Raw genomic sequence first — 26,262 nt, 5'->3', positions numbered from 1 at the left:
ATGTTCAAAAAGCTACAATCTGAAATGCAGTGATCCTGTATAATGCCTTTTCTTTTCATGTTATTATTCCTTCGTGCGGCAGTACCCCTTTTTGTGGATACATCTCTGGTAATAGTTTTCATAATACCTACTTGTTTTGCTTTGTATAGGTTAGTGTGATTATTTCAACCAAATATATTAACCAGTATACTATGTTATTACCTCCAAAAAATAGCAATAATTGTTTCTCACCAGATTTGGTGGTAACATTATTTAAAATATTAAGTAATATATATTATAGATTAACAGTTTTATTTTTAAAAGTATTGACTCAACCATCAGGGCTGAATGAAATCAAAGCCAGTGCCCGGTGCTTCAACTGGTCTCCAGTGTCCCAACACTTGTGCCATGTTCTTCAAAGTTTTATTTACGTATCTGAACGTCAGAGTTACAAAAGAGAGAGTGAGAGAGAGAGTGAGAGATCTCTCCCATCCACTGGTTCACTCTCAGATGCCCTCGGTGGTCAGTGCTGTGCCAGGTGAAAGCCAGGTGCTTTCATCTAGGTTTACCATGTGAGCGGCAGTGCCCCAAATTCTTGTGTCTTCTTTTGGAGGGAGATGGAATGGAAGTGGGGAATCCAGGATGTGAACTTGCCCCCATGTGGGATTTCGGCAGTGGTTTTATTCACTACACCACAAGAGTATCTCCCACAAGAGCAGCCCCCACAAGTCTCTTTTTAGTACAGTAGCCAGAATAATATTTCCAGAACCTAAGTTTAATCCTGTTACTTTTCTCAGAAAAAGCTGCTTCTGTAAGGGAAAGTGGGCCCCTGAGGTAGAGTTGCAGAAAAGTTTTGCACTTTGGGCAAATTCTGGGAAAATTCCACCCTCCTGGAAAAACAAAATGTAAGAAAACATAATTTAAAATAGACCAAAGGAAGAACAAAGGAGTTATGATACCTAAGGTAAGGATATAGGAAGTATTAACCAATACTTACCCTTCATGCTCATAGACATCAGGGATCCAACAATGGAGGCCCCTTTGTACTTGTGAACAAAGGTGAGGATACAGTTATCGACCACTTCAATGCTCCTGTACAGAGGCAGGAGAGCTGATCCAAATATGACCCCTACTATATATACTTAATGAGAGTCCAGCACCTCACAAATAATGGAGGAGGTAGGAAAAAAATAATTTGAATGAGAGGAGACCTGCTGGGCCAACAGATTCCCAGCTCTGGGGCCCCTCTCCTGCACGGGGTAGCTTCTGTGGTTTATGGCAAATAAACTTGCTTTTGCTCTTGCACTCTCTTTTGAACTTTTCTTTTTATTTGTATACTGAGCAACAAGTCCACGACCAGGATGTAACACTTCTCATCTTGTAGTAAATAGCAAAAAAGTCCTTCTCTCTCTTTCCCTCCCTCTACTGCCACTACCCAGACATAACAATCTTCCTTCCTGTTCCTAGAATACAGTACTTGAAACAGTCTACTCTAGTTCTTCACATTCATTCTTCCTCTCAGTGAAACATCTTTACCCTGACTGCCCACTCCCTCAGATCCCTTCATCTTTGCTCAAACATCAGTGTACTAGTTGAGGTCCTCTGTGAGCATTCTATTAAAATCGTATCACTTCATTCTTAACCTGAATTCCAAGCATTTTTCAGCCATGATAATGACCAAGACAAAATTATTTTTTATGGGGCTAGTGTTGTTGTTTACAACACTGGCATCCCATTTCTGCAGGTCTGGTAGTGTCTCTGTTACTCCATTTCCCATCCACATCCCTGCACATGGGAAGGCAGCAGAAGATGGCCCAACTACTTGGGCTCCTGGCATCCAAGTGGGAGAATCAGTTAGAATTCCTGGATCCGGGCGGGCGCCGTGGCTCAACAGGCTAATCCTCCACCTGTGGCGCCGGCACCCTGGGTTCTAGTCCCGGTCGGGGCGCCGAATTCTATCCCGGTTGCCCCTCTTCCAGGCCAGCTCTCTGCTGTGGCCAGGGAGTGCAGTGGAGGATGGCCCAAGTGCTTGGGTCCTGCACCCCATGGGAGACCAGGAGAAGCACCTGGCTCCTGGATTCGGATCAGTGCGGTGGGCCGGTCGCAGCGCGCCGGCCGCGGCGGCCATTGGAGAGCGAACCAACGGCAAGGAATAGACCTTTCTCACTGTCCTGGATCTGAACATCCATGGCATAGACTCGGATGGAATGGCTCCTGGTTTTCACTTGGCCCAGCCTGGGCAATTGTGGACATCTGGGGACTAAACAAGTGGATGTGAGATCTCTTTCTGCCTTTAAAATAAAATGAATAAACAAATCTAAAATAATTTTTAATGCTTTTTCATTGTGGTCCTTTGATAACTTGGCACTAGCAAAGTACAAATGCCCGTAGTGTACACTCTAGTAATTCCACTTCCAGGAATACAGGCCATGGATATATCCTTACAAATGAGAAATGATGTATATTCACAGTAATTTATTGCCGTAGTGCATTTGAAAAGAAATGGGAAAACACCCATCTATGGAGTGATGGCCCATTACTCACAGCTGAATACCAGTAGTGTTTTCAGAAGAAAAATGGAGGAAACTCTTCTGCACGTTCTCTAGGATCAACTGGTACGAAAAAAAAGCAAGATGTACAATGCTGCAATTTGTGCGGCAGGAAAAAAGAAAAGGTAAAAAATCTGTGCAATGTGGATATGAAAAGATATCTGCACACAAGTCACGAAAAATACTGGTTGTCAAAATTAGATGCTGAAGGGTTTAATTTTTGATAAACTTAGGTGAATGCATTGTTCATATTACTCACTAAATACAACGAGAAAATCTTGTTAAGGTGGAAAAAAGTTCGAAACAGCGCTGAGACTTGGTGAAGACAAGCCCAGGCCCCAACAATAACAGGCACATCAACCCCGGGCTTCCTAGAGCTGCCGGAAGTTCCAAATTTGTGGCTGCCACCGAGTCGGAGCTGCCTAGAGTGGCCGGAAGTGCTCGGTGGCGGCGGCGGTCGCGCCTTGGTGTGTTTAAGATTAGCGTTTTTCCAGGGCTACCGGAGTACCTACCTCCCCATGCCGTGTGAGTATCTCGCAGCTCCCCGGTGGAGAAGAGGAGGGTTTCCTTCCTCCACAGGTGTGCGAGAGAGGACTGGGTGGGAGGGGGATACCGGGCGCGGGTTCCACTGCCGTGTGGACCTTTAGCCTGGGTTGGCGCAGACACCCTGCACCTAGCGAATCCTGGAGACGCAAGCGATGCACGTACCTCGGGATGCGCAGTGGAAGAGCCTTTTAACAAAGCTGTTACTATTCAGTGTTTCTTCAATGCTTCCTTCTGCCTTGTACAAAGCCAGGTATTTCGCTATGTCCTCACTTAATATATACACCCCAAAGAGAAACAGAATTTTATGTGAGGATCTGTAGCTGTTGTCTAGATCTAGAGTAACTTTCTCTGAATTTCACAGTAGAACCGGTCGCCGAGGGGAGGGCGGTTGCAGGAGCGAGTTTCTTGGGTTCTTTAACTCAGTTTACTATAGAAATAAAAAGCGGGGAAGCAATTTAGAAAGAGACAGAAACTTTTATTTGATTGGCATGCGACAGAAAGAGCCTCTGGTCTGAGAGGAGACCAGGTGGAATACCCGAGTGGGGACACTGGCTTTGAGGGTTTTTAAGGTATTACTATGTGTTCATTGAATCATTCTGTTGGGGGAATCATTCCACTGGATGGGGGTTTCACATACATATGTTGATTGGCTTGGGGCTCATGGAGATAGCGGGGCTGAACTCCTTCGATTAGGGTTCAGTCCCCTCCTGTACCAGCTCTGGGTGAAAGATTGCAGCCACTCTGAAAGTGTGATTTAAAACCACAAGGTCATACATGCAACACAAGAAACTATTAGTGGGGGAGATTCCAGTGGGTCTGGAGACAAGTTTTCCTGGCGGGCAGGGAAGTAGGAGCAGTGAATCCCATTAGGGTGGGGGTGGAGCTGACACCTGTAGTTGGGCCATGTGGCCACCTGGCTTCCAGCAATGGCAATGGGAGCTAGAGCCTAGGATGGTGTCAGGGTATAGATCGTGTCATAGATAAGACTGGGCCATTTTACTAACAGCCACAGCTGGCAGCCTGTTTGTAAAGGTCATTCTACCTACCTGTGAGGGGACCCTGGGCAACCCCATCCCCCCCTCCACTGGATGGCCTAACACCAAACTGTGTCCCTGTTTCACTGTTCTTATTTCCAGCCTCGTATGAGACTGATTTCTTTGACTCAGCTCCAGTCGCTTGGCTTTGTTAGTGTGTTTATGTTCCCAGCAGTTTTGTCATTTCTCTATGATAATTTTTATTTCTTAGGTGTCTCTCTGAGGTGAGTTCCTGGAGGGATTCCTTCTGAATCAATCCCAGATAGAGAAGTAAGCGAAGTATCAAAGCCCAGGATGACTGCAGCCCTGGAAACTGAGGAACAAAAAGGACTAATGAAAATTAAGATGGAGGATCATTGCTGGGGGCTGGACTCCATGTCACAAAGGCACAGTCTTCAAAGGAGGGAACTCTTCAGGCAGCAGTTCAGGAAGCTCTGCTATCAGGATGCACCTGGACCCCGTGAAGCTCTGACCCAGCTGTGGGAGCTTTGCTGCCAGTGGCTGAGGCCAGAGTGCCACACCAAGGAACAGATTTTAGACCTGCTGGTGCTGGAACAGTTCCTGAGAATTCTTCCTAGGGAATTGCAAGCATGGGTGCAGGCACACCATCCAGAGACTGGAGAGGAGGCAGTGGTCATGCTGGAGGATTTGGAAAAAGAACTTGATGAACCCTGGAAGCAGGTGTGAAGGGGCAGTTGTTTGGCTGAATGTCATTAGGGTGTATGGACCAAGCCAAAGCAAAAGGCGTATGAAAGAAGGGACATAATTACCAGTGTCAAGAAACTAAAGTATAACTAGGTAAGGAGAGAAGAGACAGACTGATTCTTTGTCAGTTTGGAATGCTAGGATCAGTGGGAAGTTAAATGTTTTCATGTTTACCCATCAGTGAAATGGGGTACCCTGTAAGAAGCTCATTTCCTATAGAATTATTGAAGTAGATGCCAAGGTTACTGTAGAACCATACTGTCCAATGGAACTATACTTGTGATCTACCTCTCTCTAAATTTTCTAGTAGCAACATTTTAAAAAAAAGACAGGTGAAATTAGTTATATTTAATTAACTCAAAACAATCAGTATAGAATATTAGATATTAAATTTTTTTTTGTATTAAGTTGTTAAAATTGGGTGTGCATTTTACACTTATCCTATCTCAGTTTGCACTAGCCACATTTTAAATACTCAGTTGTCTCATTTTGCTACTGGCTACCAAATTGAACAGTACAGTTAGAAAAGAAATGCTTCCATTTGCTGGGGGTTGGACTAGATGATTTTAAAAGTCTCTTTAAAAGGCCGGCGCGCAGCTCACTAGGCTAATCCTCTGCCTTGCGGCGCCAGCACACCGGGTTCTAGTCCCGGTCAGGGCACCGATCCTGTCCTGGTTGCCCCTCTTCCAGGCCAGCTCTCTGCTGTGGCCAGGGAGTGCAGTGGAAGATGGCCCAAGTGCTTGGGCCCTGCACCCCATGGACCTCTTGACATCAGTGGGAGAAGAGACACTGAATTTCACACTCTAGTGTTCTGAATTAGAGACTAGTCTCCTTCTTTTCCTAGGTATTAATGCCATTTAAAATTGAATGAGAATTTGTTTCTTTTTCTATGTGTCTTGTCCCTAGCAGGTGTTTCTTAATGATCTTTTACCTGAAGTTGTTTCTGTTCCCACCAAGTCTACCTTACAAGCTGAGTTATACCTTGTTTCCAGGTTCCAGCCAATTCAGAGAGGCAAGACATACTCTTGGACAGGTTGGCCCCCCTGGGAATGCCGAATGGGTTACTGACTGTCCAGTTCCATCACAAGACAACTTTTATGGGACAGGCATCTGGGGATCTACAAAGAAATGGTAAGGAGTCACAGTTCTGTGTGTATGAGAGAAAAGGTGGTTTCTTAGGTTAGAGATGACCACTTATTTTCTATTGCCAATAACACAACACCACAAACAGGGTAAGCTATGAAGAAAAGAGGTTATTTTGGTTCAGTTTAGTCCAAGGTTGAAGGCCAACATCTGAAGATGGCCTTCTTGCTGGCAGTCCTGAGGTGGTGGTATGGGGCATCAGGTGGCAAGTGAAAGGTGTGTGTGTGTGTGTGTGTGTGTTCTGGTCTTATAAAGTCACCAGTATTTAAATAGTGGAGGCTCCACTCTGGTGATATTTAATCATGATCACCTCCAAAAGGACCCTCCTATAACTACCACAGTTGTGTTAGTGTGCGCTTTCTTAATGTCTCACAATGGACATTAAATTCCAACATGAGTTTTGGAGGGGACAAAAGTATTCAAACCATAACAGAGTGGTGTATATTTTTCATAATTATCTCATTTTTAAAGATTTCTTTCTTGTCCTTTAGCTCATTACAGAGAATTTTATCCTCCTTTTACCTTTGCCTCCTCACAGGAAGAATTACATTCTAGTTTCTCATTGAACTTAAAATCCTCTGTTGGACTCAAGGAGTAGAGGAAGGGATTTAAATACTCATTCAAGCTTATAATACCTTATATTTCTTAACTGATGATTCTAATTCCAAATGCCCTTAAATTTCCATTTTGAGATAGGAGAATTTGTGGCACTCTGTATTTGTGTTAGTTAGCTAGGGCTGCCATAACAGAATATCATAGACTAGGTGGCTTAAAGAACAGAAATTTTTTTTTTTTTTTTTTGGACAGGCAGAGTGGATAGTGAGAGAGAGACAGAGAGAAAGGTCTTCCTTTTTGCCGTTGGTTCACCCTCCAATGGCCACTACAGCCGGCGCATCATGCTGATCCGAAGCCAGGAGCCAGGTGCTTCTCCTGGTTTCCCATGTGGGTGCAGGGCCCAAGGACTTGGGCCATCCTCCACTGCCTTCCAGGGCCATAGCAGAGAGCTGGCCTGGAAGAGGGGCAACTGGGATAGAATCTGGCACCCCAACCGGGACTAGAACCTGGTGTGCCGGCGCCGCAAGGCGGAGGATTAGCCTGTTAAGCCACGGCGCCAGCCAAGAACAGAAATTTGTCGACTCACAGTTCTGGAGGCTAAAAGTCCAAGATTAGGGTTAGTTTTTTTTTTTTTTTTTTTTTTTTTTTTTTAAGATTTATTTAATTTATTTGAAAGAGAGTTACAGACAGAGATAGAGACAGAGAGAGAGGTCTTCCATATGCTGGTTTACTCCCCAGATGGCTGCAATGGTGGAGCTGTGCCTATCCGAAGCCAGGAGCCAGGAGCTTCTTCCAGGTCTCCCACATAGGTGCAGGGGCCCAAGTTGGGCCATCTTCTACTGCTTTCCCAGGCCATAGCAGAGACCTGGATTGGAAGAGGAGCAGCTGGGACTCGAATCGGCACCCATATGGGATGCCAGCGCTTCAGGCCAGGGCTTTAACCCGCTGTGCCACAGCGCTGGCCCCAGGGTTAGTTTTTGATGAGGTCTCTGTTTTTGTTTTATAGATTTTTCATTTTTTTCACATGACTTTCTATCTACCTGCACATGGCTGGTCTCTCTTTGTTTTATGAAGATACAGTCCTATTGGATTAGGGTCTGACCCTTGTGACCTCACTTAACCTTAATTAACTTATTACAGGCCCTTTTTTCACATATAGTCACATTAGGGATTAGAACTTTATCATATGAATTTGGGGGGAGATAGACACAATTAAGTCTGTAACACCATCTTGCCGAAAGAGATGGGAAGAGAACAAGGATCAATCAGAACAGCAGAATTATTATTATTTTTTTAAATCTGCACTTCAGGTTGACTTGGGTGTGGTCCCCCATTCTAGCTCACTAATTACAAACCAAGATGTCTAGTGTACACCCAAATGACGCTAATGCAGGCAGATTTTAAATCTCAGTTTGCCCAAGCTCTGCCATTTCCCATGCTCTCTGCCCTTTCTTTAGGGGCTGCCATGTTCATATGTCCATAATCCCTCTTCTGGGCTGTATCTTATATTCTGACTTCTTTCTGATTTCTACAACTTATATTTCAACTGTATAGTTCTTTTTCTTTAGGATTCCTACCAGGTGATTTATTTAATCTGAAAATGACTATTTTTAAGTTTATTTTATTTGAAAAGCAGAGTGACACAGAGAGAGAGAGATCTTACATTTACCGGTTCACTCCTGAAATGGTCACAGTGGCTGGGATTGGGCCAGGCTGAAACCACACATTAACAAGGAACTGGATTGGAAGTGGAGCAACTGGGACTCAAACTTGCACTCCGATGTGGGATACAAGCATTGCAAGTGGCAGCTTAACCCACTGCACCACAACATTGGCCCTCAACCTGAAAATTATATTGAGCTAAGACGTTCTTAGCTAATATTTGTAAAGGATTTTATTTATTTACATATAATTTAAAGGAGTCTTTCAGTGTTTTAACTCTAGGGGTGGAATTGTGGTTGTTTGGCTCTAGAGTTAAGGTTAAGAGCCTCCCATTCTATTCATTCATTCCTTTTTCATTCAATATTTATTGAGTTGCAGCTATATACTAAGTACCATGGTAGCTAAAAGGAATCCAAAGATAAGACATTTAGATTATTTTTCTTCAAGAAGTAGGATAGTGAGTTATTACCATACCATGATAATTACTGTGCTAGAGACGGGCTGTGAGCTGCAGAGAAAAGGACAACTATATTTGTAGTGGGCCTGCAAAGATATCTCAGAGTAGGTCTGCCTGAGCTGATCTGGTTAGATGCATGGAAACTGAAAAGAGCTAACATTGTAGGGAAAGAGAACAGTGAAGAAAAAAACAAAACAAAACATGAGTACATTAGTTCATTCTAAGAATAACAATTACTCTGATTTTTAAAATTTTTTTTTAAGATTTACTTATTTGAGGCTGGCGCCGCGGCTCAATAGGCTAATCCTCTGCCTTGTGGCGACGGCACACCGGGTTCTAGTCCTGGTTGCCCCTCTTCCAGGCCAGCTCTCTCCTGTGGCCTGGGAGTGCAGTGGAGGATGACCCAAGTGTTTGGGCCCTGCACCCCATGGGAGACCAGGAGAAGCACCTGGCTCCTGGATTCGGATCAGTGCGGTGGGCCGGTCGCAGCGCGCCGGCCGCGGCGGCCATTGGAGGGTGAACCAATGGTAAAGGAAGACCTTTCTCTCTGTCTCTCTCTCTCATTGTCCACTCTGCCTGTCAAAAAAATAAAAAAAAAAGAATAATAAAAAAAGAATATCTTAACATAAAAAAGAAAAGATTTACTTATTTGAAAGACAGAGTTACAGAGAGAAGTAGAGCCAGAGAGAGAATTCTTCCATCCACTGGTTCACTCCCATATGACTGCAACGGCAAGAACTGAGCTGATCTGAAGCTAGGAGCCATGAGCTTCTTCTGGGTCTCTCATGCAGGTGCAGGGACCGAAGGACTTGGACCGTCTTCTACTGCTATCCTAGGCCATAGCAGAGAGCTGGATCAAAAGTGGAGCAGCGGGTATCGAACCAGCGCTCATATGGGATGTGTGTGCTGTAGGCCAGGGCTTTAACTCACTGTGCTGCAGCACTGGCCCCAAATTACTCTGATTTTAATATGGAAGATTTTATGGGAGGCAAAAATCAAAGGCCAGTGATGAAGATTGCTGAGTATAATGCTGAGAAAGTGGAACCTCATCCTGTTAGCTTGAATCTGTGATAATATTTTAAATAACAAAGTGGGTGACACAAGTGATTCACTTTTTTTCCCATTTTTAAGTTTCTATGTGGGGTGGATGATTGGTGCAGCAGTTAAGATGTTGCTTTCTTTCTGTTTCTAGTTAAGATGCTACTCTGAGTTCCACATTGGAGTTGCTGGGTTCAGGTCCCAGGTATGATTCTAATTCTAGCTTCCTTCTAATGTGCACCTTAGGAGACAGCATGTGATGGCTGAAGTACTTGTGTCTCTGTCACCTGCATGGAAGACCCAGCTTGCATTCTAGGCTCTTGTCTTCAGCCTAGCCCATCCCCAACTGTTATAGACATTTGAGAAGTGAATCAGTGGATAAATCTTTCTGTCTATCTGTCCCTGTTTCTGTCTGCCTTTTATATTTACAAAAATAAATAAAAAATGCCATTGTAACAGAAAAAGATTGGAAGAATATTGCCAAATGTAAACTGTGGTTATTTTAAGATAATGAAATCAAAAGTAACTCATTTCTTTTTCTCTGTCTTCCAAATCTATATTTGAATTAAGCATACAGCTATGGTAGAGTGAAAAAATAAACAGAGAGGTGAGGGGGAGGCCACTCTCAAAGAGAGGAGTAGACCAGAGCAGGAATATGGCTGGAGAAAGAGAAAGGGGAAAATAAAGAGATATTTAGGAAGTAGATGGAGCAGTAGAATTCCTATCTGGAATCATAACAGATAAAAACTCTTGGTATTACATGTGCCATTACATGTAATAACAAGAAAAATGGTCCTGGGGAGAAGACACACCAATTCTTCCTAATTTTATAAGTTCTGAAACAAGATCTCTTCGAATCATGTTAGTCTGGGTTAAGTTAGCACTTGCAAGAGATATAAACAAGGCCCTGAAATTCAGTTAGCTAAGTAGACTGCAGTTCTCTAAGATAAGAAAAGTTTACTTTGACATTTTCCAAATATTTTTAATTACATTGTTCAATTAGAGAGCTAAGGAAAACAGTTACAATTTTAATTGCTGGCCAAGGGGAAATTGACTGAATTTTTAAAAATTATCATTCAAGCCGGCGCCGTGGCTTAACAGGCTAATCCTCCACCTTGCGGCGCTGGCACACCGGGTTCTAGTCCCGGTCGGGGCGCCGGATTCTATCCCGGTTGCCCCTCTTTCAGGCCAGCTCTCTGCTATGGCCCTGGAAGGCAGTGGAGGATGGCCCAAGTCCTTGGGCCCTGCACCCCCATGGGAGACCAGGAGAAGCACCTGGCTCCTGGCTTCGGATCAGCGAGATGCGCTGGCCACAGCAGCCATTGGAGGGTGAACCAACGGCAAAAAGGAAGACCTTCCTCTCTGTCTCTCTCTCACTATCCACTCTGCCTGTCAAAAAAAAAAAAATTATCATTCAAAGCCCTAAGGGCCATCTTTGTAGCGAGTTAAGTCATTGCCTACAGTGTCAGAAACCTTCATGGGTGTTGGTTCAAGTTCTGGCTGCTCTACTTCAGATCTAGCTCCCTGATAATGGGCTAGGGAAGCAACAGAATATAGTTCAAGCCCTTGGGTCCCTGCACTCATGTGGGAGACCCAGAAGGAGTTGCAGGCTCTTGGCTTTGGCTTAGCCCAGCCCTGACCATTGTGGCCATTTGGGGAGTAAACCAGTAGATGATAGATCTCTCTCTTTCTCTCTCTTTCCCTTTCTCTGTAACTCTGCCTTTCAAATAAATAAATAAATAAATCTTTTAAAAAAATATTATCTCTAAAAAATACAAAAGCAAAGTCCTGATGAAAGATTTGTCTATAGCTTTATCCTGAAAGAGTTGTCCTGAGGATGGGTACAAGACTCTGAAGGTAGTAAACTGACCATTGGTGCTGACCCTTTTTCTCTTAAATATTCGTTGTCATTGTTACCCTGTAGGGAAACCAACTAGCAGTCACTGAAGTATGTAAAAGCAACTGTTGAGTCAATATGTTGTTGTTTTTTCTAGTGGTATGGGAGTGTTTTTGATTTCCATGATTTGTTTTATCTACTAACTTAGCGATATTTCTGTCAAAATATCGTAGTTTTCCAGATACTTTATTATACATTCCCTCATCTGATCATCCAAACCACAGATAAGGAAGATTAAAAAGAAGGCACAGAAGTGATACAAAAACTAAAGTGGTTATCATCTGCTAAAATTCAAACAATTAGAGCAAAACTAGGATTGGAATCTGGGTTTTCTGGCTCTCATTTATCCTTGATATTTTCTAGCCAGAGATAATATGTTCTAGATTCCAAGATAATGTTATCTTAGAACAAATAACAAAGAGCAAAATTTTAGAAAATCCACTCTCAAAAAATGATTATAGGGAAAGAGGTGAGATTTGAGGAAGAGATCATGTTGATGACAATGAAGAACAGAATTATGGCACTCAGGCCAGAGTCAGAGTTAGTGCTTTCTGTGTTCAGCCTCAGTACTGAAGCATTCTGGTAGCGCTTGGTGCTTCTTCATAGTCCCAAATGAACTACTAGAAATTATAACCAGTGATCATTGTACAGTTTTTATTTTGTAATTTGCTGTATTCTATTGAGATGGTGGTTGCAGCATGGACCAAATAAATGGTGGCTTTTACCCTCCCGAAATCATCAAAACAGCTCTTTCCTTTTTTATTTTATTTTATTTTTTTAAGATTTACTTATTTATTTGAAAGGTAGAGTTACAGACAGAGGAAGAGACAGAGAGAAAGGTCTTCCATCCACTGGTTCACTCCCCAAATGTCTGCAATGGTTGGAGCTGAACCTATCTGAAGCGAGGAGGTAGGAGCTTCTTCTAGGTCTCCCATGCAGGTACAGGGACCCAAACACTTGGGCCATCTTCTACTGCTTTCCTAAGCCATAAGCAGAAAGTTGGATTGGAAGAGGAGCAGCTGGGACATGAACTGGTGCCCGTATGGGATGCCTGGAATACCAGCACCATGGGCAGAACAGCTCTTTTCTTATACAATCAAGTATTTACTGAGTACTTGGCAGTGTGTGGCAAGTTCTATGCCGAGCTTGAGGTTAAGGACATGAGAATTAGGAAGGGGAAGAAAGCACATTTAGCTGGGGAGATTAAGGAAGACTTACTAGAGAAGAGTTTGAAGTGTACCTTGGGGAATGGTAAGACCAGTGTTTCTCAAAGTATGGTTCCTGGGCCAGCAGAATCTGTCTCACCTGGAAACTTGCTAGAAATGCAAATTCTTAATTTCCACTCTATCCTTAACAAATTGGAAACTAGGGAAAGGGTAAGCCCAGAAATCTGTGATTCTGAGGAACAGTAAAGTAAGAAAACAAGCTAGGATTAGACAGGTGATGAGCAGCTGGCGTTGTGTGATGTAGTGGGTTAAGCTGCTGCCTGCAGTGCCGGCATCCCATGTGGGTGCCAATTTAAGTCTTGGCTGCCCCACTTCCAGTCCAGCTCTCTGCTGTGGCCTGGGAGAGCAGTGGAAGATGGCCCAAGTCCTTGGGCCTCTGCAGCCACATGGGGGACCTGGAAGAAGCTCCTGGCTCCTGGCTTCGGATCAGATTGGTGCAGCTCTGGCTGTTGCAGCTAACTGGGGAGGGAGCCAGCAGGTGGAAGACCTCTCTCTCATGGTTCCTGTCCATGACATTCTTCTCAGGTCTTAAATCCTGTTAGCCTTTTCAGTCACTTTTATGGCCACTATATTTCAGGCCCCTGAGTGTTTCTTTTAAGTTTGTGTTTCCACCCCCTCTCCTCTCTAGTCTGTATTCCCTCTTAATTATTCTTGACATATCTTTTTTTTTAAAATTTTTAAAAAGATTTATTTATTTTATTTTATTATTTCTTTGACAGAGTTAGTGAGAGAGAGACAGAGAGAAAGGTCTTCCTTTTTCTGTTGGTTCACCCCCCAAATGGCTGCCACGGCCGGCACGCTGCGCCGATCCAAAGCCAGGAGCCAGGTGCTTCCTCCTGATCTCCCATGCGGGTACAGGGCCCAAGGACCTGAGCCATCCTCCACTGCCTTCCCGGGACACAGCAGAGAGCTGGACTGGAAGAGGAACAGAATCCAGTGCCCCAATTGGGACTAGAACCCTCGGTGCTGGCGCCGCAGGCGGAGGATTATCCAAGTGAGCTGCTGCGCTGGCCGATTTATTTATTTGAAAGTCTGAGTTACACACAGAGAAGGAGAAGTAGAGAAAGAGAGAGAGAGAGAGAGAGAGATGTCTTCCATCTGCTGGTTCATTCCCCAAATGGCCACAACAGCTGGAGCTGTGCTGATCCAAAACCAGGAGCCAGGAGCTTCTTCTGGATCTCCCACAAGGGTGCAGGGGCCCAAGGACTTGGGCTATCATCTACTGCTTTCCCAGGCCATAGCAGAGAGCTGGATCAGAAGTGGAGCAGCCAGGACTCGAACTGGCGCCCATATGGGATGCCGGCACTGCAGGCAGCAGCTTTACCCACTATGCCACAGTGCCGGCCCCATCCTTGATATATCTATAGCCCCCCCCCCCCTGCCTTTCCCCCCCATTTACCACACTGCCTTTGCATACTTTGAATAAATGGTCAGGTAATCTCTGGATCCACATTTTTGCCTTTTTCTCTCAATAACTTATTCTGCTGTCAAATAACTTATTCTGCTGTCATTTCCTTACTTACTTCTTCCTAATTTCTTTCCTGTATTGTGACTATATGCTAGGTTAGTACCAAAATTGAGGTGATACCAAATATCATATGAGTGTTGTATGTGCTTTACTTTATAACATGTTTGTGACATATTTTTTTTTTAAATTATTTATTTGAAAAGCAGAGTTACAGAGAGAGGCAAAGATAGAGAGAGAAGTCTTCCATCCACTGGTTCACTCCCCAAATGGCTGTAGTGACTGATCTGAAGTCAGGAGCCAGGAGCCTCTGAGTCTCCCATGCTGGCGCAGGGGCCCAAGGACTGGGGCCATCTTCTGCTTTCCCAGGCCATAGCAGAGAGCTGGATTGGAAGTGGAGCAGCCGGGACTGGAATCAGCACCCATTTGGGATACTGGCATTGCTGGTGGTGGCTTTACCCATTACACTACAGCACCGACCTCTGTGAAATTTTGATGTTCTTTCCTCCATAGACTTTATGCATCCCAAACCTAGAATAGGACCTATTTGCGTACTGTTTGTTTGTTACAGGTGATAAAACCAGGACTGCAAATGAAGAGTTGTTCCAGATGGAAGATATGATTAAAGACGTGGAATTCCTTGGGGAATTAAATAACAGACTTAACAAAGATCATCCTCAGCATTGTGAATCCAAAGATGCTATTGAAAACGCAGGCAGATTAGAATGGCAACAGAGGAAAAGAAGACGATATAAGTGTGAAGAATGTGAGAAAAGTTTCAGTCATAGCTCAGACCTTAGTAAGCATAGACGAACTCACACTGGAGAGAAACCTTATAAATGTGATGAGTGTGGCAAAACCTTTATTCAACGTTCACATCTTATTGGACATCACAGAGTACACAGTGGAGTGAAGCCCTATAAATGTAAAGAATGTGGTAAAGATTTCAGTGGGCGCACAGGTCTTATTCAGCATCAGAGAATCCACACAGGTGAAAAACCATATGAATGTGATGAGTGTGGGAGGCCTTTCCGTGTAAGTTCAGCTCTCATTAGACATCAAAGAATTCATACAGCACATTCGCCCTACTAACATGGTAGAAGTAATAGGTACTCAGGCCTAATTATTATTATTATTTTGTAAGGACTTATTTATTTATTCTGAAAGAGTTATGGTGCAGGGTGGAGGGAGTTAGATATAGATAGATAGATCGATCGATCGATCCAGATGACTACAATGGCCAGTCCTGGGCCAGGCTGAAGACAATAGCTTCATTTATGTCTCCTATGTGGGTGGTAGGAGCCCAAACACTTGGGCCATCTTCTGCTTTTCCCAGGACAATAACAGAGAGGTGGATCAGAAATGGAGCAGCTGGGACTCAAACAGCACCCTGTGGGCTGGTGCTGTGGTGCAGTGGTTTACACCATCTGCAGTGCCGACATCTCATATGGGATTTCTCTCTCTTGCTGTAACTCTTTCAAAAAAATAATTTTTAAAAATTTATTTTATTTATTCAAAAGAATTACACTAGAGAGGAGAGAGAGGTCTTCTATCTGATGGTTCACTCCCCAGTTGGCTGCAACGGCTGGAGCTGTGCCAATCCGAAGCCAGGAGCTTCTTTTGGATCTCCCACGTGGGTGCTGGGGCCCAAGGACTTGGGCCATCTTCTACTGCTTTCCCAGGTCACAGCAGAAAGCTGGATCGGAAATGGAGCAGCTGGGTCTTGAACCGGCACCTATATGGGATGCTGGTGCTCCAGGCCAGGGTGTTAACCCTCTGCGCCACACTGCTGACCCCTCAAATAAATTTTAAAAAGTCTAAAAACCAACTTCTTATGAGATACAGGCATCACAGGCGGCGGCTTTACTCACTATGCCACAACACTGGCTCCACAGCAAATTGCTTATCAGAGAATCTACCTAGAGGCCTTATTGGTTTGCTGAATGTAAACAGAGCTTCAATTGTGAAAAATTTCTCTGGCCCTCGAGACTCTTAAGGGAAATATCCTGTTATTTCTAAATTACTTTAGAGTTTGGGAAGAATCAAGAGTTATTTCAAAAGCGTTTCCACTGCACTACTCACTTGTAGTCCAAGATCCATATTTCCTGGTTGAAAGTATACCTCTCTTTTCTCTAGTTCCTATTCAGTGTATGACTTCAGGAAGGAAATTAATTTTGCCTTCATTCTTCCTGTACAGTGTAGGTGATAATGGAGGCCACAAGCAGGTGTGTTTTGACAGGTTAAAATAGATTAAAACTGCTTTTGAAATTAACTAAAAGAATATTAATTATTTTGTTCCATCATTGCCTGTATAACTGCTAAATGCTTATATCTTTTTTTGAGTCTGAGTAGCCTGGGTGTGATCTTCGTCAGTGGTAAAAAGGAAGTCATCAGAAAAGACACAGATTGAAGAAAACAAAGTGGAAGTGAAATCAGTAACCAATCATTATCAGTAAGTGCTGCTGTGAAGGGGTATACTAGAGTGTGTTAGGTACCTATAATTTTGGATAAAACACTTCTGGTTCTCAGGCCTTCATAAACTGAAAGAGATGAGAGATGTTGGCATGTATCTGTGCTGGCCAATATTGTAGTCTGTATCAACATGTGGCTATATAAATTTCTTCTTAAATAAAAAATTTCCTTCCTCAGTGACATTAGCCTTATTTATTTCTCTCTCTCTGTCTTTTAAAAGATTTATTTATTTGAAAGGCAGAGTTGCAGAGAGAGAGATCTTCCAACCGCTGTTTCACTCCCCAAATGGCTACAATAGCTGGGGCTGGACCAGGCCAAAGCCAGGAGCCTGAAATTCCATCCAGGTTTCCCACATGGGTGTGGGAAATCCAAATCTTAAATGTTGCAAAATCAATTTTTTTGAGTTCCAACATGATGTTGTTAGTGAAAAATTTCATGCCTGATTACTGTGTCAGGTTGCAGTAAAAATGCAGGTGTATACTTTCAGTAACCTAAGTGAAAAAAAGCACACCCTCTCAACCCCTTTAGCTGTGACTTACAAACCTTGTTTCTATGCAAAATTATTTAAAATATTGTATAAAGTTACTTCTGGACAATGTGCATAAGGTATAAATAAAATATTGATGAATTTCCTGTTTAGAGTTGAGTCCAATCCCCAGATTGCATTATGTATATGCAAATATTCCACAATTAAAAAAAACACATTAAGTCTGAATACTTCTGGTCTCAAGCTTGTTGAATACAGAATACTCAATCTAAGTAGCTGCTATATTCAACACATTAATACAGACCAATTTTGTCATTGCACAAAGTTCTAGAAGATATTGATAGCTAAATCAGCCACTAATGAGATCTCTTCCTGCCTTACTGTGTGAAAGACACCAAGGAGGCTGCAATAATAACCAAAGAAAGTGATTTGACCTGTGGAGAAGGGCCCCTGCATCTTCCTGGGCTAGTTAACTTAATGACACTTCGCAGCCTTATGAGAAGGGGTGTATTATAGCTGGAGGAAGAGGATTGTTAAACATAATCTAATCTAAAAAACGGAATTAGATTTTTTTTTTTTAAGATTTATTTCTTTACTTGAAAGTCAGAGTTACACAGAGAGAGGAGAGGCAGAGAGAGAGAGAGAGAGAGAGAGATAGGTCTTCCATCCGATAGTTCACTCCCCAATTGGCTGCAACGTCCGGAACTGCGCCAATCCGAAGCCAGGAGCCAGGAGCTTCTTCCAGGCCTCCCATGCGGGTGCAGGGGCCCAAGAACTTGGGCCATCTTCTACTGCTTTCCCAGGCCATACCAGAGATCTGGATCAGAAGTAGAGCAGCCGGGATTAGAACCGGCGCCAAAATAAGGTGCCGGCACTTCAGGCCAGGACGTTAACCTACTGTGCCACAGCGCTGGCCCCTGGAATTAGATTTAGGTCAAATTACCACGCACCTGTGTGTTAAGTGTGTGATTACCCTTACAAAATATCAGATAACCTAGACTAATGAGGAACTAGGATTCTTGGAACACAAATGTTTTATATAGTGTACCTTCCAATTTTTTTTTCTTTTGGCTTTTGAATGCATTACCATTTCATGGATGGATTTCTATACATGAAGGTTGTATACCTTAAATAAAATTTTTAAAAAATTGGATGAGTTTCTTTTATGTAAATTTTTAAAAAAACAATTGTACATATTTATGGGCTATCATGTGTGTGATGTGTACTGATCAAAACAGAATAATCAGCATTTCTCCTTTGACATTATATTATGATTGGAAGCTGTGAGCTTATCATGAATTATAGTCTCCCCTCTATGTCGTGTAACATTAGGAACATATTTCTTCAATCTAACTCTAATTTGCTCCGTTATCCAAGCTTTCTGTATCAATCGCTTTCCTCCCAGACTCCAGTAATTACCGTTCTGTGTTCAGTTTTTTTTATTTTTAAGCTTCTACACATGGATTATTTTGTTTAACAGTGTCATGCAGTTCCATCTAGTTTGCTTCCTCATTATTTCTTATGGTGGAATAATATGTGTATATATGTCACACTTTTTTATCCATCTAGTGTTTGGTTCCATGTCTTGGTTATTGTGAACAATGCTACAGTAAGCATGGTGGTTGTAGGTATATCTTTGATATAGTGACTTCATGTCTGTTGGATACATACCCAGTACTGGGATTGCTGGATCATATGGTAGTTCTTTTTTTTTTTTTTTTTTAAGATTTATTTATTTTTTGGAAGTCAGAGTTACGCAGAGAGGCGAGGCAGAGAGAGAGAGTCTTCCATCCGCTGGTTCACTCCCCAATTGGCTGCAGTGGCCAAACCTGTGCTGATCCGGAGCCAGGAGCCAGGACCAGGAGCTTCTTCCGGGTCTCCCACGTGGGTGCAGGGGCCCAAGTTGGGCCATCTTCTACTGCTTTCCCAGGCCATAGCAGAGAGCTGGATCAGAAATGGAGCAGCTGGGACTAGAACCGGCACCCATATGGGATGCTGGCGCTTCAGGCCAGGGCATTACCCCGCTGTGCACTGGTTCCCATATGGTAGTTCTGTTTCTAGTTTTTAAAGGAATCTCCATACTGTTTTCCATAGTGGCTCTACAAATTTACATTTCCATCAAAAGCATTTAAGAGTTTTCCTTTTTCCACATCCTATCCAGTGTTTGTTGTTTTCTGTCTTTTTGATAATAGTCATTCTAACAAGGATGAAGTGATACCTCATTGTGATCTGGATTTGCATTTCCCTGATAGCTAGGGATATTGAGCAATTTTTAATATATTTTTTGGCCACCATTTGTATTTCCTTTCGAGAAATGTCTATTCGGGTCCCTTGCTCCTTTCTTTCTTTCTTTCTTTCTTTTTTTTTTTTTTTGACAGGCAGAATTAGAGAGAGAGAGAGAGAGGTCTTCCTTTTCCTGTTGGTTCACCCCCCAAGTGGCTGCTACGGCCGGCGCTGTGGCAATCCGAAGCCAGGTGCTTCCTCCTGGTCTCCTGTGCAGGGCCCAAGGACCTGGGCCATCCTCCACTGCACTCCCGGGCCACAGCAGAGAGCTGGACTGGAAGAGGAGCAACCAGGACAGAACCGGTGCCCCAACTGGGACTAGAACCCAGAGTGCCAGTGCCGCAGGCGGAGGATTAGCCAAGTGAGCCGTGGTGCCAGCCCTTGCTCATTTCTTAACTGGATTGGTTGTTGAGTTTTTTGTGTTCCTCATGTATTCTTTTTTTTTTTTTAAGATTTATTTTATTTATTTGAAAGACAGTTATAAAATGAGGTAGAGCCAGAGAGAGAGAGAGAGAGATCTTCCATCTGCTGGTTTAGTCCCCAAATGACCACAATGGCCGGAGCTGAACTGATCAAAAGCCAGGAGCCAGGAGCTTCTCCCAGGTCTCCCAAATGGGTGCAGGGACCCAAGAACTTGGGCCATCTTCTACTGCTTTCCCAGGCCACAGCAGAGAGCTGAATCAGAAATGGAGCAACTGGCATCCATCTGGAGTGTCAGTGCTGCAGACCAGGGCTTTAGCCTGCTGCGCCACAGCGCCGGCTCCCCTCATGTATTCTTGATATTAATCCCTTGTCAGGTAAGTGGCTTGCAAATATTTCCCTTCATTCTATTGGATAACTTCATTCTGTTGTGGTTTCCTTTGCTGTACAGAAGCTTCTGAGTTTGGTATAATCCCATTTGTCTAGTTTTATTTGTAGTGCCTTTGCTTTTGGGGTCTTTTTAAAAGAATAATTGCTAGCACCATTGTCTTGAAGCATTTCTCCTGTTTTCTTCTAGCAGTCTCATACTTTGAGATCTTACATTTAGGTCTTCAATCCATTTTGATTTGATTTTTGTATATGGTGAGGTAGGGATCTAATTTCTTTCTTCTACGTATATACATACACGGTTTTGCCAGCCCCATTTATTGAAAAGATTCCTTGCTCTGGTGTATATAAAAAATCATTTGGCTCTATGTGCATGGATTAACTTCTAGGTTTTCTATTTTGTTCTATATGTAGGTTTTTATGGCTGTATGATGCTGTTTAAATTTTTTTTAAGATTTATTTGAGGCTGGTGCTGTGGCTTAACAGGCTAATCCTCCACCTTGCAGCGCCGGCACACCGGGTTCTAGTCCCGGTCGGGGCGCCGGATTCTATCCCGGTTGCCCCTCTTCCAGGCCAGCTCTCTGCTATGGCCCTGGAAGGCAGTGGAGGATGGCCCAAGTCCTTGGGCCCTGCACCCCCATGGGAGACCAGGAGAAGCACCTGGCTCCTGGCTCCTGGCTTCAGATCAGTGAGATGCGCCGGCTGCAGCGGCCATTGGAGGGTAAACCAATGGCAAAAAGGAAGACCTTTCTCTCTGTCTCTCTCTCTCACTATCCACTCTGTCTGTCAAAAAAAAAAAAAAAAAGATTTATTTGAAAGACTTATAGAGAAGGAGAGCCAGAGAAAGAGAGAGAGAGAGAGAGAGAGAGAGAGAGAGAATCTTCCATCCATTGGTTTACCCCCCAAATTGCTGCAATGGCTAGGGCTGGGCCAGGCTGAAGCCAGGATCTAAGAGCTTCCTCCAGGTTTCCCATGTAGTTGCAGGGACCCAAGTACTTGTGCCATCTTCTGCTTTCCCAGGTGCAGTAGCAGGGAGCTGCATCAGAAGTGGAGCAGCCAAGATTTGAACTGGTGCCCATGTCGAATGGACACTGCAGGCAGAGGCTTAACCTATGCCACAGCAACGACCTCTTGTAGTATTCTTTGAAATTAGGTTTCGTGATGCCTTTTTGTTTGTTTGGTTTGACTCATGATCTCTCTTGCTGTTCTGGGTCTTTTGTGGTTCCATGTGAATTTTAGGATTTTTTTTTAATTCTAGAAAGAATGTCATTTGTATTTTGATAGGGATTGCACTGAATCTGTTGTTTGCTTTAGGTACTAATACTATCTATATTTTAACAATGTTAATTCTTCCAATCTGTGGATAAGGGATAGTTTTCCAATTTTTGTGTCCTTGATAATTTCTTTTTTTCTTCTTTCATCAGTGTTTAGAGATCTTTAATGTCTTTGATTAAATTTATTTATTTATTTATTTTTAGAGGAGGAGCCGGCCGGCAGGAACCCGGGCTCTCCCGGCCCTCTCCAGCTTCCTCTTTTTTTTTTTTTTTTTTTTTTGACAGACAGAGTGGATAGTGAGAGAGAGAGAGACAGAGAGAAAGGTCTTCCTTCTTGCCGTTGGTTCACCCTCCAATGGCTGCTGGGGTCGGCGCATCTCGCTGATCCGAAGCCAGGAGCCAGGAGCCAGGTGCTTCTCCTGGTCTCCCATGCGGGTGCAGGGCCCAAGGACTTGGGCCATCCTCCACTGCCTTCCAGGGCCATAGCAGAGAGCTGGCCTGGAAGAGGGGCAACCGGGATAGAATCCGGCGCCCCGACCGGGACTAGAACCCGGTGTGCCAGTGCTGCAAGGCGGAGGATTAGCCTGTTAAGCCACGGCACTGGCCTGATTAAATTTATTTCTAAATACTGATATTTTTGTAGCTATTGTGATTGATTTCCTTTTTCACAAGATCATTGTTGCTGTATAAAAATGCTTCTGATTTTTTGTATGTTGATTTTTGCATACTGACACTTTACTGAATTGGTTTTATCATTTGTACAAAATCATATCTGCAAACATAGATATTCTGACTTCTTTCAAATTTTGATGCCCTTTATTTCGTTCTTTTCCCTAATTCTCTTGCTAGTACTTCAGTACTATATAGGAGTCGTGAAAATGGACATCCTTTTCTTGTTCCAGATCTGATGTGAAATGCTCTCAGATGTTCTCTTTTCAGTGTGGTACTTTCAGTGTGGTTTTGTTATGTATGGCCATTATAATTTTCAGGTATGTTACTTCTATGCCTAATTTTTTGATTTCATCATGAAAGGGCATTGAATCTTATCAAATGCTTTTCTTTTTGCATTTTTGAGGTAATGTTATGTTTTTTGTTCTTTATGCTGCTGATGTGATTTATTACATTTATTAATTTGCAAACCTTGCATCCCTGGTATAAATCCCATTTGATTGTGATTATGATCTTTATATGTGGTGTTAGATTCACTTTGCTGATATTCTGTTGAGAATTTTTGCATTCATCTTCATCAAGAATATTGTTCTGTGGTTTTATGTTTGTGTTGTGTATTTGTTTTTGGTATCAGAGTAGTGCTGACCTCATGTAAAGAGTTTAACAAAGTTCTGTACTTTTGGATATTTTGGAATAGTTTGAAAAGTATTGGAATTACCTCCTCTTTAAATGTTTTGTAGAATTCAGTAGTGAAACTGTCAGATCCTGAACTTTATTTGATAGAAGATTTTTAGTTACTGCTTGGCTTCAATCTCATTAATATTATTCTGTTTGTATCTTCTAAATATTCTGTTTTCCCTTTTTTACTTCAGTTTTTTTATGTTTTTTAAAAATTTTATTTAAGTTATATAAATTTCATGTATTTCATATATACAGATTTAGAAACATAGTGATACTTCCCACCCTACCCTTCCTCCTGCCCTCTAAATCTTGATTCAGTGTTGGTAGGTTGTTTATGCCCACGTTTCTTTGAGGTTTTCTAATTTTTTAGCATATAGTTGTCCATATGTTTTCTCATGATCTTTTGTATGCAGTGAGGTCATTAGCCAGGTCTCACAGGTCAAGAGCCAGTTATACCAGTTATACAGCCTTCAGCTTGTAACAGAAATGCAAATAGGGCCCTTCAGGTCCCACCAGCGAATGTTGAGTTACTGTAGCAATTGTGGCACTCACAACTACTGTCCCAAAGCTGCAGGACAAAGAAGGTACTATTCCCCCAAGACACGCAAGGCTGATGCTGGCCTTGTGTCCTGGCCACCCAGAACCTTGTGCCAAGAAATGCAGAAGGAGGCATCCTCAGGCCTAATCACCTGGGCTTGTCTGTTGGTTACTACTTGTTCTTAGGCCCAAGGAGCGGAGGGGGAACTTCCCTATATCATGCAGGTAGTAAATGTGACTCCAGGACTTGTTCCCAGCAATCCTTCAGCTGCAGAATGCAGAGAGGTCTGCTCTCTTTCCTTTGAAATCCCCCTGACTCTGGCCCTTGGGGCTTCTGGCAGTGGTGGGACTGCTTGCTGTCTCCTAAGCCAGAATGAAGTTTAGCTGTGGCTGTACCACAGCAGCGCAGGTCTGGGGCTTGAAGATGGAGGGAGGTGATGTGGGTTCTTTTTTGGGAATAAAGCAACCCGGGGGACCCCCGTCAACTTTCTAGACTGGATTAAGGCCAGTGAGGACTGGAAAATTCTCCTGTAGTTGGATACGCTGCTTTATGGCAAAGGTGAAGCTTTCTGCTTTCCTTTCTCCAGAAGATGGGGTCCTCCCAGCTGAGGAGCTATGGTGGGAGCGACAGTATGTGTTGTTCTTTCTCTATACTGTTTAGAGTTGCTGTACTTCTTTACTGAAGTTTTCACTCAGGCAGTCTGCTAAAAATGTGATCCTTCCTTTGTTATTTTGTTTTTTCTTTTTAAAGATTTATTTTTATGGGACCGGTGCTGTGGCGCAGTGGGTTAACGCCCTGGCCTGAAGCACCAGCATCTCATATTGGGCACCAGTTCTAAACCTGGCTGCTCCACTTCCTGTCCAGCTCTCTGCTATAGCCCGGGAAAGCAGTAGAACATGGCCCAAGTCCTTGGGCCCCTGCACCCACGTGGGAGACCCGGAAGAAGCTCCTGGCTCTGGCTTCGGATTGGCACAGCTCCGGCCATTGCAGCCATCTGGGGAGTGAACCATCAGATGGAAGACCTCTCTTTCTCTCTCTGTGTAACTCTGACTTTCAAATAAATTAATAAATCTTTAAAATTTGAAAGGCAGAGTTACAGAAAGAGAAAAAGAGAGAGAGAGAGAGAGAGAGAGAGAGAGAGAGAGAGAGAAATCTTTCATCTGTTGGTTCACTCCTCAAATAGCCTTAATGGCTGGGGCTGGGCCAGGAAAAAGCCAGGAGCCAGGAATTTCATTCAGGTCTCCCACATGGGTGAGGGCCCAAGCACCCTGGCCATTTTCTACTGCTTTCCCAGGCACATTAGCAAGGGGCTGGCTCGGGAGCAGAACAGCTGGGACTTGAACTAGCTCTCAATGCTGGCACTCATTCTGTTGTTTTTTTTCTGTACTAAAGGTGAGTGCAGGGCCTCTCTGTTCAGCCATCTTGTGCAATCACTTTCAAGTACTTCTAAAGATTTTTACATTGCTAATTGGAGAGTTTTATAGTATGACAGGAATTGTGGCCAGAGGCCTGGTATATTCAAACTTCTACCACTATTGAACTCCGTGAACCTCTCGTTCCTTGACTGGTTTTAGGAATTGCCAAAACGATCAAAAAAGGAGTGATCTAAGTACTTCAAATCTCTTGCTGAAGATAGTAATTAAGCATACTTGTTTTTGCATTGTGTTTGAGATCAGGAAGACCACAAGAATCATTTTTTTATCTACTACTTTGGAAGATAAATCTTAAAGCATTCCTCATAACACCATAATGATAAATGGAGTTTTTATTGTCTTTGAGCATAACGCTACTTTTTAAAATTAAATATTTATTTTATTTATTTGAGAGACAGGGTTAGAGAGAGAGGTAGAGTCAGAAAGAGATGGCTCAAGTACTTGAGCCCCTGCCACCTATGTGGGTAAACCAGATGGAGTTCCAGGCTCCTGGCTTTGACTTGGCCCAGTCCCAATATTTGGGGAGTAAACAAGCAGGTGGGAGATTGATCTCTCATCCCTTGTCACTGTGCCTTTCAAATAAATAAATCTTACAAAAGAAACATGTTCACTGAATAATGGCTTTACCCCTTTACCTTTAGTCTTGTTGAGAAATACCAAGGCTTAGCTTTTCATAATATTCAAGGGGGAACTTAAGTTTGTGATCTTATTCTTCCTTGAATTTAGAGAAGCTTCTGCAATGATAAGAAAGATGATCTTGGACCCAAGATTCAGTTCCTTGAAATTAGTGAAGACATGACAAACTTGTATTCCCCTATCATCCTCTATGTGACAGAACACTCAATTCAGCTAGTAGCTTTGAATTACTGTTATGTCCCAAGAACTGTTTTTAGAGTTGTTAGAGTTCTGTACCCTTAAAGGCTGAGTGTAGTTTGGAGCACTACATGCCTGCTCTCCTTTTTAGGTTTTGTGTTGATCCCAAACTGCCACCAGTGGCCACCACAGATTTGGTCTAATGTTGACCAGAGGGTAATGGTAAGAGTCAGAGAAGGGCAAAAATATATGTGGCCAGAAACAGCCTGAAGTGATGTAGGTAAGACAAGAATTACCAATGAAGTGTGGGGTAACTGCAGGCAAAAGGCAAAGAGGGTGTAGATGTTTGGGACAGTGGTTAAGATGCTACATGGAATGCCTGCATCACACGTTTGAGTGCCTGGTTTGAGTCCTGACTCCCCCACATCTGATCTAGCTTCCCACTAATGTTTACCCTGGGAGACAGGAGATGGGATACCAAACACTTAGGGTCCTGCCAGCCATGTAGAAGACCCAGACTGAGTTCCAGGCTCTTGGCTTCTGTCTGAC

General features: G+C 43.2%; 1 protein-coding gene across 8 annotated transcripts in view; it reads left to right on the top strand.

The window, feature by feature from the left end:
- The first annotated feature begins 2,966 nt into the window (after positions 1-2,966).
- ZSCAN16 (zinc finger and SCAN domain containing 16) overlaps positions 2,967-26,262 on the top strand; it is a 28,599-nt gene continuing 5,303 nt past the window's right edge. The window contains exons 1-5 of one of the 8 annotated variants that reach the window (XM_062201296.1): positions 2,967-3,053; positions 4,320-4,789; positions 5,806-5,944; positions 9,823-9,873; positions 14,828-14,915. In XM_062201296.1, coding sequence (XP_062057280.1) covers positions 4,403-4,789; positions 5,806-5,944; positions 9,823-9,839 — 543 coding nt within the window. In that variant the 5' untranslated portion in view covers positions 2,967-3,053; positions 4,320-4,402 and the 3' untranslated portion in view covers positions 9,840-9,873; positions 14,828-14,915. The other 7 variants (XM_062201297.1, XM_062201289.1, XM_062201294.1 and 4 more) reach the window with 7 other exon arrangements.

Source organism: Lepus europaeus, chromosome 9 (genome assembly GCF_033115175.1).
Source record: "Lepus europaeus isolate LE1 chromosome 9, mLepTim1.pri, whole genome shotgun sequence".
Classification (NCBI taxonomy): Eukaryota; Metazoa; Chordata; class Mammalia; order Lagomorpha; family Leporidae; genus Lepus; species Lepus europaeus.
This window is presented reverse-complemented; position numbering and strand designations above follow the sequence as displayed.